General features: G+C 41.5%; 3 protein-coding genes across 5 annotated transcripts; 2 read left to right on the forward strand and 1 right to left on the reverse strand.

The window, feature by feature from the left end:
• The first annotated feature begins 363 nt into the window (after positions 1-363).
• LOC111603854 lies at positions 364-5000 on the forward strand. 2 transcript variants are annotated; one of them, XM_023321651.2, is made up of 4 exons: positions 364-1169; positions 1225-1581; positions 1663-3315; positions 3445-5000. In XM_023321651.2, exons 1-4 carry the CDS (start codon positions 551-553, stop codon positions 4953-4955), a joined length of 4140 nt encoding a protein of 1379 aa, XP_023177419.2. In that variant the 5' UTR covers positions 364-550; the 3' UTR covers positions 4956-5000. The 2 variants fall into 2 exon arrangements, with proteins under 2 accessions (XP_023177419.2, XP_023177420.2); XM_023321652.2 differs by having other exon boundaries at positions 3434-3558.
• A 200-nt stretch (positions 5001-5200) lies between these two features.
• Positions 5201-9954, forward strand: LOC111603855 (translocation protein SEC62). 2 transcript variants are annotated; one of them, XM_023321655.2, is made up of 4 exons: positions 5201-5387; positions 7008-7835; positions 7896-8251; positions 9516-9954. In XM_023321655.2, the coding sequence occupies exons 1-4, from the start codon at positions 5352-5354 to the stop codon at positions 9607-9609; spliced, it is 1314 nt and encodes a 437-aa protein (XP_023177423.2). In that variant the 5' UTR covers positions 5201-5351; the 3' UTR covers positions 9610-9954. The 2 variants fall into 2 exon arrangements, with proteins under 2 accessions (XP_023177423.2, XP_023177422.2); XM_023321654.2 differs by lacking the exon at positions 5201-5387 and adding an exon at positions 6394-6597.
• A 433-nt stretch (positions 9955-10387) lies between these two features.
• LOC111603956 lies at positions 10388-14259 on the reverse strand. Its single transcript, XM_023321791.2, has 3 exons — positions 10895-14259; positions 10573-10828; positions 10388-10505 (listed from the first exon to the last, which is right to left on the reverse strand). Exon 1 carries the CDS (start codon positions 14108-14110, stop codon positions 11030-11032), a length of 3081 nt encoding a protein of 1026 aa, XP_023177559.2. The 5' UTR covers positions 14111-14259; the 3' UTR covers positions 10388-10505; positions 10573-10828; positions 10895-11029.
• Positions 14260-14908: the final 649 nt, after the last annotated feature.

Here is a 14908-nt window from a genome sequence, read left to right on the forward strand (position 1 = left end):
AGCCAAGAGAGTTTCGAGGGATCTATATTAATAATAATAAGAATATATATATACATAAATAAATAAATATATTTTACTTATTATTTAGTCTGTATTTTGTTGTAAAACAAAGAATAATAAAAAAACCTTAATTTTTAACTATAATCCCAACAACAAAATGAACCATTTTAGTAAATTATATTTTATTCATAAAATTGGGATAAGAAACTTTCGGACTATTCTATTATACAGTTGACAAAGCTCATAAACAAACAATAATAATTGTTCTTAAACTATGATAAATTTTATTATAATATTTTGGACTCTATAAGAACAATCGTAGTTACCCATTTGAATAAAACCACATTTTCAGTATGTAAGTTTCGTATTATACGTTCAGTTAGAAATTACACGGCAGCTGTGCTGACCTATTGACACAGAATAACATATTGGAAAAGTAGGAACAAATTTGATGAGTTTTATTTGGAAAATCCTTATACTATAGTTACTACATGTTCCGAACAACAGGGAATTGACTGAATTAGCCAATTGCCGCCAATAGCGGCGCATCATGGAACTGCAACGATATGCAGTGGTCTTCGTTCTGTTGCTGGCGGCACATGTAAGGAGCGGGGCGCACATTCCAATTAAATTGGGACTGTATGCCAATAAAGTGGTGTCCTATGGTGTGGAGACTCCCTTGGTGGTCACCATGTCCAAATATCCCGATTGTAAGCTAGTTTTGCGTGTTAGCTCGTCGAGTTACCTGGTGGCAAATTGGATCGTTGACTCAGAAACTGGTCTGACGGAGCCACAGTTTAAGATGTCGGATAATATTATGGGAGAGTTGAGTCGGCTCAATATTGTACCAAGCGTGCACGTGAGCTATAATGTGGGTTACTTTGCGGAGCTGAATGCAACTTTCTGGCAGCAAAGCAACGTTGAATTGACGGTGAAAGCTTGGTGCAGCTTGAAGTCTAGGAGTAATCCAGCTGACAAGTCTATTCAATTAACCATGAATATATCAACCGCTTGCATACCCAACATGGCAACGGATCCCTGCTTCAATCCATTGACCCCAATAGAGTTCAGTGTAAGGAGCAATTTTGCGATAGAAATGAGTTTTAAAACTAATTGCGGAATAAGCAACCCGCAATTAATCTGGACCGTGATGGATCTAATGGAGACAAGTGAGTGCGCTCAACTGTCGCGTTATTCGTAAACTTAATCCACCTTCCATTATAGAAAAGCTCATAGCGTTTAGTACCCAAACCCTGGAGCTCTACCTAAGTCCATACGTTTTGCGCTTTCCCACCGAGCCGGGTCTGAATAGCAATCAATATGTTATGCAAATAAGCGGAGTCTTTGAAGGGAGGAAATTCGTTGCGCGTTGCTATATAAAGGCCTTGGCGGAAGAAGTAGAAGCCATCATTAGTGGAGGCCGTCTGAAGGAGGTAGTTAGCTCCCAAGCTATCTACATGGATGCCTCCTCGAGTCGGGATTATTCCAAACGACCAGAAGAAAAACAATTTAATGAATATAATTGGATCTGTCAGACAAGTGATATTCGCAATGCAATGTGCAACGGTCGATCTTGGAATGGTAACTAGACTATTAATAGAATTGTAGCATATATCGAGGATTATCATGATATATATATTTCATCTTTCTGAACATTTGCAGAAGAGAAGTTTCGTATACCCGGCGGTTCATATGCTGTCGGAAATAATTATGAATTTACCCTGACAGTTGTTTCCGATACTAATCCAGATCAAAGAGCACATGCAACGCAACTTATTTCAATAGTGTCGCATAATACGCTGAAAGTGGCGATTAAGTGTGTATCCAATTGCGAGTCCAATCTATATGAACCGGAAAAGGAGGTGCGCCTGTCGGTCGAGTGCTATAACTGTCGAGGTCAACAGCCCAAATATAATTGGTTTTTGGAAGGATATCCGTCGGGCGGAACAAAAGATCTCAATCTGCATGTACGAACAGAAACAGCCATAGCCAATGTCAGTTTGCGGGTGCGAACAAGTGATTTTCGCACCGGCTATACCGAGCATATATTGAGGGAGCGCATTATTGGAAGGTCGCGCGGCAGATGTTACTCGAGACCAGTTATAGGCGACGAGGCCATTACACTATTTCGTGCATGCTGCTATGGCTTTCAATCTTATAATAGTCCCTTCCGTTATTATTACTATGCGCGTCAAGTGATGCTCAATGAATGCTTCGGCTGTGGATGTCCATTGATTTTGCCAGCTCATATAAATACAATATGGGTGAATATCTGTGACGCAGCTAATGTATGCACTACGGGTAAATTTCGGGTAAGAATGAAGCCGATGAGAGACATACCAGAGGACACACCAGAGGCAGTATGGAAATTTATAACAACACCGCCCTACGATTTCAACGTGTATGATGACTTGCGCTTCATGGCGGTTATGCAATCAGTAGCTAATGTAATTCGGAAACCGCTAACCTATCATACCTTTATGAAAGCTCTTGAACATTTTGAACCAGAGTCGCTATGTACGCTGGGCAGGTTAGCTAATTTTACAATGACCATGGCTGTTAATATGTCCCCAATTAATCACACTGATTTGGTGGTCTTGGTAAATGCTCTAACCATACTGAACAAAAACTTTCAAGTTGTAAAAGACGATGAATACGCGAAGTTTCTTACCAGGCGCCCTTTTGCGAATATGACGCTCGACCTTATTAAAGTCAACAATTTAATGGATCATATTAACAGTCATATATTAGGACCAACTGCATCCATTTTAGATCAGTATAAAACGGCTCTGCGCAATAATAGCCTGGATCAGGCGCTCATTGATAAACTGATCGACGAGATCAATCACTATGCACATAAGAAGATAAGATGGCGTTCGATGAATTGGCTCGTATCAATGTGGCAAACGGAGCGCCTACGTCGTTACCTGAAATTTGCTCGGTTGTTTGGCTTTGCCACGAATGATACAGGTGGCGTGGATGTAGAGAAGGTGTCCCTATATGTTAAATGTATGTTTTACAAGCCAGATCTAACGTACCTTGTCGAGACAGATGATTTAATGCACTCGGTATTCTTCTCGACACAACTACTTCATGAAATACGGGATCCTAGGACAGGTAAATTATGTATCGAAGTCACTTCAGTAATACGCAAGCTCGATTGGTGGTATCCAGTGGAGAAGCAGCCGAGCAGTGTGTTGCTCTCCGTGCGCGTTAATGGGCAATCAATGGATTACGCTAAGGAGTATAAACTATATAAGAGCCGAATTAGATTTGAGACTCGCATTGGCAAGTTAAAGCCCGTTTTGTCCACAGGTAAGTGTTGATGGAGTAGACGTAATCGCTTCTTTTATTGAAAATTAGAATTGCTATACAGAGACTGGTAAACTCGGTTCCTTTGGGAACAAAGTTTAACATAAATATGTCTAACTAGAATTTTCGCAGATATCACGGCAGATGATATTACGATGAGGACCAATCTATGGGAGAATATCCAAATCGATTTGAATATAACCGACACAATGAGTAATAAGCCGGTAAACGATGAATCCGTCATAGACACTGGCAAATATCTGAATTGCCTGCAATATGGCCAATTGGGTAGTAGATTGCAGATCCTCGCTTATCGCATGATGTTGGACGAATGGGCGATGGTTGCCGTGCGCTTTAAGTACACCACACATAGGCTACATGTGCTCCTTGTGCTTGGAAAACACCTGCCGGCTAATCTGGGTTATCGGATAGCCGAATCCAAATGTGCCGTGCCGGCATATTCACGCAACACAACGATAGTGTTGCGCAACAAATGCAAACGGACGAATCGGGCGTATCTGGTCGTACAGTTCTTTGGCGACGATCATACTGATGGTCCGATACCTGGCGGCCCGGCTAACTTTTCGTTCGTGTTTCAAATGCGAAGCTGCGACTATTGGTCGTACAGTGGGCCGTTGGACTCCCGGCGCTGGAAGCACATAAACTGTCTGCCTTCCAACGCAGATTATCCATATCAGGCTCACATGGCCTGTAGTTGCAGCATGCTGGGAACATTCACTAGCTACGTGTTCTGTTTTCCCGCCATTGCTGTTTACGTAGATATGACTAAAAATATACAATTCTCTATGGCAATTCTGATTGCCCACGTTCTGGCGTTGGCAGTTATGTTCGTAGTCCTAGTGCTTCTGTTTACGTATCGAAATCAGCGGCCCAGCAAAATGATTGCCTGTGATATGACTGGCATGGAGGGCAAGTCTGATCGGGAGGTGCATGACTTGTTGGTCTACTTGAGAACAGGTGGCCGCGTCAATTCACTGACCACGGCCACAGTGCGTCTGATATTTGAAACCAACAAGCGTGCCGAGTTGCAGTTTACGCTAATGCAGAATCCTGAGAAGCCCGAACTGACGCGCAACTCCACATATGTACTCTGGCTGCGCACGCGGGACATACGCATACCCACTCGCATTGCAGTTATCCACAACAATGAAGGACGATATCCCAGCTGGTTTTTAAACAGTATCGAAGTGGTCGACGTACAGGCGCACAAGATGCAAGTGTTTAAAGTGAATCGTTGGGTACGGCAGAAGTTTCTAATACTCAGCTCCTCGATGGTTGTCCGGGCGGGCTCGGTCGGAATGGTAGATTGTTGGCGAGATCGTTTCAGGGCCGAATTCGAACGACAGTGGATCAACTGGGGTCTCTGGCAGCCGTTGACAGGCAAGTGGCGCGGCGCCGGCGTCCACGACAGTATGACGCGTGCTCAGCGAGTTTGCATATTCTTGAATAAGTTGCTCATAACGTACACTGTTTGCGCCTGCATCGTTGCACCAGCTTCGCGGGAATCTGTATACGACGACCGTATCCGCTTCAATTATCGTCAGTTAGTGTGGATGTTAGCTATTAGCTGTGCTTTAACTAATTTATCTCAGTTTATCCTTGAGAAATTAATTTTGTTTTAATTTAAAAAAATAAAGAATTAGGCTAAAATGTTAAGATTAAAGGAAATTTTGAACAGTCTTGCATGGGGTGCTCAGGTTGATTAAATGTGGATTTTTAAAGTTATCTTCTAGTTTGCTACACTAAATATTTATTGAACAACAGAATTCAAATTTTTATCATTTTAAAAAGCCAACAAAATGCATTTAACACTGCTTTCCCAAATTTTGTAAAAAAGAAGGTATGCGGCCAAACATAGTATTTTTGCTGGTATTATTTAGTGCGTTTTATATTTACTTCATGCGATTTCACTCTTCCTCTTCACGTGCGCTAGTTCGTTGTGCGTGTGTGGCAGAAATATTAAAATACTTAGAATCAATTAACTGAAATCCTCTCAATCACGTAGTGCTTAATAAAAAATGTCGGAAAAGAAACGAGCTCGCCGCCGTAAAGATGTAAGTCAATAGCTGAGGGCAACTAAAAAAACAACGTAAATGTCACAAAAACATTTACGTCTTGCGCGATGATTCTGTATATACGAATATGTGATTTTGTATGTGTATGTATATTTGCCACAGTCCAATTGGCATGCTCATTGTGATTGTTTTCATTTCCATAGACAAAAAAATTGCCAAATAATATAACGCTGATATGAATACGATTGTCTATAATTGTATATATAAGGCGTCCATATCAGTGTATCTGAGTGGGGGGCAAGTTCAACTTTATGGAATGGAGCTGCCATGCGGCTTAGCTGTATTGGTCTGTATATGTTTGCATTTGGATGTTATGATGCAGGAATATATATGCGTGGGTGCTCTGCAGTGTATAAATGCCCCCTGCTTGCGTTCGGGTTATTCTTAATATATATAACATTGATGCTTGAATAGTCCAATGTTACATCTTTTGTATCCAGTTAATTTTCAATTTACTCAGCTTTATTTGTTCAACAATACCCCTACCTGTCACAATCGTCGTAGTCGCATAATCAAACAGCTGTCAGCGCTTGTAATGTTGACACAGGTCTGGCAACGCTGCCAATTTAAAAGCTTGGGTTGTAAACTGAACTTGTAAGTGTATTTGTAGATCAGTTTTGTTGATGACTTTTGCGCTCACACAATGGCTTGTGGCTGTGTGTGTGAAGCTTTGCAGAAGCTGGGCATGCGTTTGTTATTAACGGTGCTCATCAGATCAGGCGCTCTCTTTCTCTCTCCCTCTCTGCTCTGAGTCGTTCCCAGGTGCACCCACTTATCAGCGGCTTAGTTTGTATTCTGTTGTAGCTGCTCTTGTACTTGGCGCTGTATTGTTGTTGTCGCTCTTTCTTGGGGAAAGTTTCTACCACAAAAGTACCTACACACGTATTTGCGTATATATGTATGCATGTACATATTGATGTGTGTACAACTGATCGTGAGCTGTTTTTGTGGGTATAAGCACTTGTTTGACCAGCCAGCTGCCCGTCTACTGCTCAGATTTAATACTTTCTAGACTTGCTTAGCGAGTGCAACACGTCACGGCTCGGGAAAAGAAATACATCGATCTGCTACACTACTTATATGAATATTATTTCCTATATATATCAAATACAAGTGCATAATGAGCGATGAGGAGCGCCTTTCCCAAGGGGGCGAGGAGGAGGAACAGGAAATCTTCGATGACGGAATGGTATTTATTATACGATTGAAATATGTACACACACTTATACATGTGAACATAAATATATGTTAATGAATCTACAGTGTGACGAAATGAAGTTTTGATGGCGTGGCCCAAATGCGTTGTTTGAAAGTGAACATTAAAGTGTGCTTTTTTCTGCATTATTATTTTTACTATAAAATATCAAAAATATAATAATAATATGTGAATTGAAACTAGATTATTTACAAAGGATATTGTGCTTGGCATATATAAAAACTATATAAAAGTGGAAAAATTTGTAAATAAAAAATACAGTTCCTAGTTATATAGTCTTAATTAGACTTGTTTACCCTACTATTATTTAAGCCATTTGCATATTTTATTTTTAAACATAATTTCAATAATTTGAAGTAATAATAATATATATATATTTTTAGGAATACACCGAACCCGGACAGCAAAAGGCCGACAAGCCTTCGAAAGATGAAAAGAATGTCGCAAAATGGCTGAAAAAGAATGTGAAGACAAAGAAAACGAAATTTTTGAGTCATATAGTCGAGTACTTTACGTCGAGTAAAGCCATCGATGGGCTAATGAAGTCAAAATTCGCCGAGGGTGATAATGCACTATTTAGCACACGTGAACAGGTCGTAGAGTTTTTGGATGTTATGCTGGAGCATAAGTTTTTCCATCGCGCCAAAAAGGTGCCCGTTACACTGGAAGAGCTGCGTAGCAAGTCGGAGAAAAAGTCCGAAACGACCAAAGCCCAGGATAAGGAGAAAACTGAAACGACAGGCGGAAAGACCAATGTAAAGTCCTCATCATCATCGGATAAAAAAGACACCGATCCAGAGGTCGATGGGGATGCGGCCCAGGCTGCTACTACCGGCGATAAAAAGGAGAAAAAGAAACGCAAAATTCGTCTGGACATGCATCCAGAACAAATCTTTGTCGATGGCTCCGAGGCATATGTGTGGATCTATGATCCGATTCCTCTGCACTATTGGATCTTTGGCTTTATATTGCTTCTCGGCGCTGTTGGCATTTGCCTGTTTCCACTCTGGCCGCCGATGCTGCGCAAAGGTGTTTACTATTTGTCGATAGCGGCTGCGGGTTTCTTGGTGTTCATTTTGGCTCTAACTGTCGTGCGTCTGGTTGTGTTTACCATTGTGTGGGCTCTGACTGGCGGCAAACTGCATTTCTGGATCTTTCCGAATTTGACCGAAGATGTTGGCTTCTTTGCCTCCTTCTGGCCATTGTATGAGGTAAGTATTTCATATAACTCTGCACGAAAATAAATTAATGGCAATAATCTCATTTCGCAGAGCAATTACGTTAACGATGCATCCGCAACAGCATCCGCCTCGAAGTCTGATAAGAAATCCAAATCCAAGTCAAAGAAAAAGGAGAAAGACAGCGACGGCGAGGAGGATACGGCTGTTGATGCCGATGGCGATGGGGACGCTGACGCCGATGTCGATGCCGATGCGGATGCAGATGCAGATTTGGATGCCGCACCCCTGGAGCCCGAGAAAATTGAGCTAATTAAGGAGCATGATGCCGACATGGAGGTGCGAAAACGACGTAAAGTTGGTGCTGATGAATACGAGGACGATGACGAAGATCTGCCTGAAGGCGAGGAGAAGGAGCCACCGGCGCAAGCCAAGGACACCAAAGCTGGGTAAGCAGGCCGCTTATTGTTTTTTTAACGAACGAATCTCGTTTGCTATGGCATTTGCTCGAATTTTAACCTATCATTTAGTGGCCTTGATTTTGTTAACTCGGAATTCAAGTAATTTTCATAGTAACTTTAGCTGTTAATTGTGTAAATTTATGTTCCTTAATAAATTATAAATTCTTCGATTTCAATATACATTAAGTTTTGTTGCTCATTGTTTTTCTTTTGCGAATTATGTCATTGTTTGCATTTCATTTGATTTCGTTTTAAGCATGTCATTCATTCATGATTCATACCATAAGGTAGTGGGCCTAAAAAGCTAGAAAAGGAATGGGCTTCTTGTCGAAATATAGCTAAGTTAGATCTGAACATTTATGGTAATTGGAAAATATTGATAAGACATGGCTAGAATTTATAACCATGTTGTATTTTATAATATATATATAATATTTCTGGTAACAGAAAAATAAAAAGACATGGTTGACACTGCGTTAGCTTATTGTATAAATTCATATATTTTATTTTTATTTAATAAATTCTGATTAACTGGAGACTTAGTCGTATTCATTCGCATGCTGAGACCTCTACTTTCTCACAGGTTTAAGAGAAGTTAGAAACAAATCAAGAACGTACCAAAAAATTTCGGCAATTTTCTTTTACCTGTTAAAGATATTTATTTTGCCAATGTAAATGAATAACAGTATATATTACAGATTACTACAAGCCATTATGTATAGAAATTTTGAGGTCACTGCCAAATATCCCATTGTGTATTCGAAAGGCTAATTGCATTTTGGCCAATCTGTAAATACGTACATGTCTAACTATATCGATGTTCCATTTAGAGCATTTTGCAATTGGGTTAAACGTTTCTTATGGATATCAAGTCCAAGCAATTCCCTGTATCATATCAATTCCATTTGCCATTGAAACTCATTCAAGCAGCTCTGTTGCAGTTTGTTCTGATTCAGATTGAATTTGAGCTTCTACCTAAAGTGTGGATATTAAGTTTCAAGATTAACCCATTAACTGAGTAAGTTTTATGAGTTTTAATTTATCACACAAAACTCACACTCCCACACAAACACACATATACACATACCACATACCACATACAACAAACACACACGCACACACACGCACACACACGTTTTTTGGCTTTTGTATTAAATTTCTATTGTTCACTTATATGATTTGTTTCGAATCGCTAACGCTGATAGCCGCTGTCTATTGATAATTTCACTAATGACACGTCCCTCTCTTGCAGCACGCCGCGAAACTCGGAATCGGATTCAGAGAGCTCAAGCAAAGATTACGAAATAATTAGTTCAAGTGAAGTGCAAAACGTTGCGGGCAACTAAGCGAAAACAAACTGTGGCAGCAGCAGTAAAACGAAACTCGGACAGAATCTATGCTTTACTGTATTTAAATCAACCACATCCAATTCTAGCTAATTGATAAGGCAATTCAAACGACAATTCACGTTGATTCCAAGCAGATTCAAACATATGTCGGGCTTTTCCAGGCATTAAGCAAGCAGTCCATAAATAGAAATTCAAATTGTTTTCTTTGTAGTAAAAATATATATATAATTTAGTTCTTGATATTGTGCCTAATGAATTCCTACCATAGACAGAAATATGGCCCAAAGCATTTCGATTTTGCTACTCTCTTTAATCTTATTTACGGCATGAGCTCTCAAATTGTTTTCTTAAGCTGAAATATTATAATTGATTTCATAAAACAAAATGCGTGCAGCTCAATGTTCAGTTTATCTTTAATTGTTTTTTAATTGAGTGCAAGCAACAATTGCAATTGATAATAACGTTTACGATGTGCATGATTATGATTATACATACAAACATACATAAATATATACAAATAAACTTATATATAAATATATACACATACAATATATATATATATACATATATATGTATATATATTTAGTGTATGTTCATTTACTTTAAATGTAATTAAAGCATTGAAATTAGTAGTGTAAACATTTAATTAATTATTAAAATAAAGCTAGGCAATTCTGATGTGAGAAATCTTGAAAAACCAAATACTCGTTTCAATTACAAAATAAAAACGCATTTAATAATTAGAAAATTTATACAAAATATAAATGTACAAATATAGTTTATAGCTCGTCCTTAAATTGACGCTCGATATGATATTGATCCAGCCAGTGATTCAGCCAGTACCAGACAAAGCCTGGACTGAGCACGCCAAATATTACTGTTACGCCCGCTAGCTACGAAAGCGAGTGGAATAATTTATTATATATAAGATACATTAGTTTAATTTGTTAACACACTCACCACGATCAGGCCATATGCTAAGCAATATGTGAACCAAAAAACGATGCTGGCACAGACACTCAAGTAGTTGGCTGCACCAATTTGACGTTGCATAGGTTCAGGGAAGCTTTTAGGGAGTTTCTTTGGGCTATGTGCATCGTACATTTTCTGAATTTTATATATGAAAATATTTTATCTGAACAATATATCACGTTATATCAGCACAAGACAGACGCGGCTTCACACTTATTTTGTAGAGTTCGTGGTTTGCCTATAACTGAAAAACAATATATATATTTATATTCAAAAGTAATATAAGTTATATGTTCTATAAGTTATTTACATAAGTCAAACAGTTTGCATAGTTCTTAAGTCCGTTAAAAAGAACGCGTTCTAAGCTTTTTGTTAATTCACACCTAAAATTTCTGTTTCTAAGTATCTGAATCTATATTTAAATTTTTTTTTCTAAATTTCTCCTTTATTGAGATTGTATTTCTGCTGTATCATTCACTGTTAGCAGCTTTATAGGCTTCGTCATCATTTCATTGATTTTTTGATGCACCACTTCGTCTACTATCCACGTATCACGATATGCTCCTCTGCGTTGCTTTGGATGTTGCTGCTCTTTGGATTCGGAGTCGTTTATAGAATTTTGATTTTCATATTTATCAATCGAATCATTAATTTTCAGCTGCACGGCTTCGAAGTAGATGCTGCGTTTTCTGTGCTTGAACGGATGGGCTGGCCACACGGGCGAGTTATATTTTTTCTTATGTTCGAAAACTTTGCTTGCTACTGAGGAGCCAGCAGTTGGGGAAGAGGTTGCCGTGTAGGCGACAGGCGTAAAAAGCGCTTCCACGTCCTTTGCACTACTTTTCCTTTCGGCCAGCTCGAATGATTGAATATCTGGAGTTCGGAACTCGTAGATGCCCACGGCAGGAGTCTTGACAGTGGTGGGACTTAGAGTATACTGTTCCATTTGAGCCGTGCGCGGCGTGCTGGTTGCCAACATTTTGGGCTTGATTATCTCACTGCTGGCATATTGAATCGTCGCCATGGTCTTTACGACATGATATAGCCTTGGCTGTCTCCGACTCGCGTTTTCCTGCAGTTTATGCAACAGTTTTCGCAGCATTTGGTTTCTGGTCTCAGGTGTCTGGGGCAGGTTTGCGGGCGTTGAAATGCCATAACACGATTCGTAGAGTGTGGAACCAGTTACTGTGGAGTGTGTGGGCGTTGGAAATGGAGCTGGATCATTTGTTAAATGCGTCTTATGAGCAGATTCAACAGCGATTTCCATGTTGAGCTCCTCTTCCTCAACTGTTTGCCTATCCATAATAATACTTGGCTCAAGTTCTTGGGCAGAAACTTGATTGGGCTCAACATTTGGTTCAATCTGAGAACTGGAGTCTGTTGTTGAAAGTTGCCCACAGCCAGGCTTATGCCCGCCATTGCAACTGTTTGGCTTGCGCTGTCTGCTCTCATTCATCAATTTCTTTTTATTTCTGCGATTCAAGCCACATTTCTGACAGCTCTGATTGCTGCGAGTCAGTTCTTTGGAGGTCTGTTCGGAGTTGATGGCTCCATAGTGAAGTTTTCTGACATCGTTCAGTGGCTTCGATTCCTCATGCTCATTGCATCGTTCGATAGCAAAGAAACCACCGAGCATGGACCACATTGAGTTGCGGCCGTTTGAGCTGGTGTGCCCCGCCTTCTTTGGCGCTAAACCCCCCCGTTCGACCTTAGCTCTGCGATTGTCAGTTGAGTAAGCTTGGTTCGGATACTTTTCATCACCTGCTGATTTATTTGTAGAATTTAAAGGCAATTCGTTTGACATGTCATTTGGTTGGTGTAATTCGGTTGTTGTCATGGGAAGATCTAAAAGCTTGAACTCTTCATCATCATCGTTCTTTAAGATTTCTGAACGTGTCTCGTCGCTGTCGTTGGTCTCGGTGATCTGTAAGCTTTTCATGAACTGCAGCAGACCCTTGAAGGACTCCTTGTGACTATTCTCGATATGTTCCTCCTGCTTGTCGATAAGGGACATGTGGTGCAAGGCGTCGTCCGTCAGGGGAGTCGTTGGCCCAGGCTCTGCAGGTGGTTTCTGTTCCATTAGCCACAGGATTTTCTCAATAATTGAAATGGGCAGCATTTCGGGCTCGGCGGCCGGCTTCTCCTCAGCGTGGGGCGGCTCCTCTCCGCCGCGACTGCGTACCGACTGCTGATGCACGGGCAGTGTGGAGCTGACGCTCTTATGGCTGCTGCTGCTCGTGCTGCTGCTGGACGCGCTGCTATCGGACAGACCTGAGTGGGCCACCGCCTTCATCATCTCGTGCAGTCGCAGAGGAGCGCCAACGCTGTAGTTGTGGCGTTGTCGCTCCGCCGGCGGCGCCGTGGGCACGTCAAAGGGCGACGATGAGGAGCAGTCGCTGCTTGGCTCCGATTCGAAGCTAGGCAGCCGCGTCGGCGGCAAATCGACGCGCTGCTTGATATGCAACGCCTTGGGCTGGCGCAGCATGAGCCGTGCGCTATCCACAACCAGTGCATCCTCCGAGGGTCCCTCGTATATTTCGAACGGCGAGAATTGTGTGGCGACATTGCTGCCATTGGGCTTCTCCTCCTTGGGCGCCAGGCCGCCACCCTTAGCACGCACCTTCTGCTTGGCCAATATTTCGGACAGGACTTGCGATAGTGGCGGCAGTGGGCGGCTGCAATGCGAGCGCAGAGGACGTCCAAAGATTCTGCGTCGCTTGGATATGGCGCCGCCGGCCGCATCCGTAATCGGCTTGTCCAGCGGTATAAAATCGCTGACAAAGAGATTATCATAAAAGCTGGGCTGACGCTTGCGCAGATGCAAGGGCCGATTGAATACCTCGTGCGCAAATGCCACCAGATTGGGCATATCCTCAGTGGGCTGCTCCCACAGCGACTCAGTGGCCTTGGCGGGACAAGCCGGCGGCGATGGTGGTGGCGATGGTGGCGGCGGCGGTGCCGTTAGCTCGGGATCAGCTTCGACCTGCTTTACCTCGACTGCAACATCCTCGCTCCTACGCTGCTTAGGCTGCAAACGCTGCGGCTTGCGAAAATGGCCAAAGCGTCCCATGTATAATTTATTGTTTTTGTTGCTGTTGTTGCATCTGGACTTCACCTGCGGCTGCTGTTGCTGCTGCTGTGGTGGAGACGGTGGTACACCCTCTTGACCCACTGGCGGCTTTGGCTCTCCGCCACATTTCAAGCAATGTGCCTTGCGCCTGGGCTGCGGCTTCTTGGCGCTCATGGCCACCTTGACACGCACTGCGCCCTGGCGCGCCTCTTCGTTGCGCCGGCGCTCCGCCAGCATTTGCTGCCGCATCGCCGCCTTCTCCTCCTCATCGCTGGACGAGCTGATGCAGGCGCGTGGACGTCGACGCCTGCCGCACACCTCGCACCAAAGCTCCGGAGTCGGAGCTATGTGCAGAATGGAGCGCGGCAATTTCTCACAGAGACACCAGGTGGGCGACGTTCCGTAGCTGGCCATTTTCTTCAGATACAGCGAGTACAGCTCGTACAAACGAAACATTAACAATATTTCAACTTGATGAGCGTCTAATGCGACAAAATTTCGTTTAATTTTTCTATTTTGTGCGCCGTGGAAACGCCAGAGCTCGACTAACTATTTGCCGAACCCAGAAACAACCAACGACCTGCTCTTGGCAGGTTTCTCAACTGCTGCTTCGTTTTTGATCGGAGCAAAACTTTCTTTTCTCAAATATTTCAATTCTCAGATTTCGTTTCAGTGTTGTAAGCTGCAAGAAAAAGTGCTGCCAATTAGCCAGCAGAAATTACATAACGTCTGAACAGAACGCGAAGAACTATGCACTATCTGTAAAGAATCAGCTAACTGAACTTGGCTCGAAGGCCTAGTTGCAATAGTATATCTAGAGCATTGTAATTCAAATTGAGAAATTTAAAATTTAATATAAATAATTCGAAAAAGCTGTTAATCTGTTAATATGATTGAAATTTATGTTTAATATATATGATTATAGGCATTCTCAAGGACTATTAAATTTAAATTAGAAAATTTAACATTATATTGAAATATCTACAATTAGATATAAGTTTATGTAGAGCTCAGCAATAAAATTAAAAATATGAAAGCAATGCACGTTTTTTAATTCAACTTTAAAGAGCTGTTTGATTTGAAGGGCTAAATGGGTTTTGTGACATGAATTATATATTTTCTTTTTCAGAATTGTTGTCAAATGGACAAGGAGCTTAAAGTCTTACAAGACAAATCTGACATACATAAAATTAATATTGAACTTGATATAAAACTTCAGATATGTACGTCATATTTATTTTTATATCTTGACTT

Source organism: Drosophila hydei, unplaced genomic scaffold (genome assembly GCF_003285905.1).
Source record: "Drosophila hydei strain 15085-1641.00,03,60 unplaced genomic scaffold, DhydRS2 tig00000149-arrow-pilon, whole genome shotgun sequence".
Lineage (NCBI taxonomy): Eukaryota > Metazoa > Arthropoda > Insecta > Diptera > Drosophilidae > Drosophila > Drosophila hydei.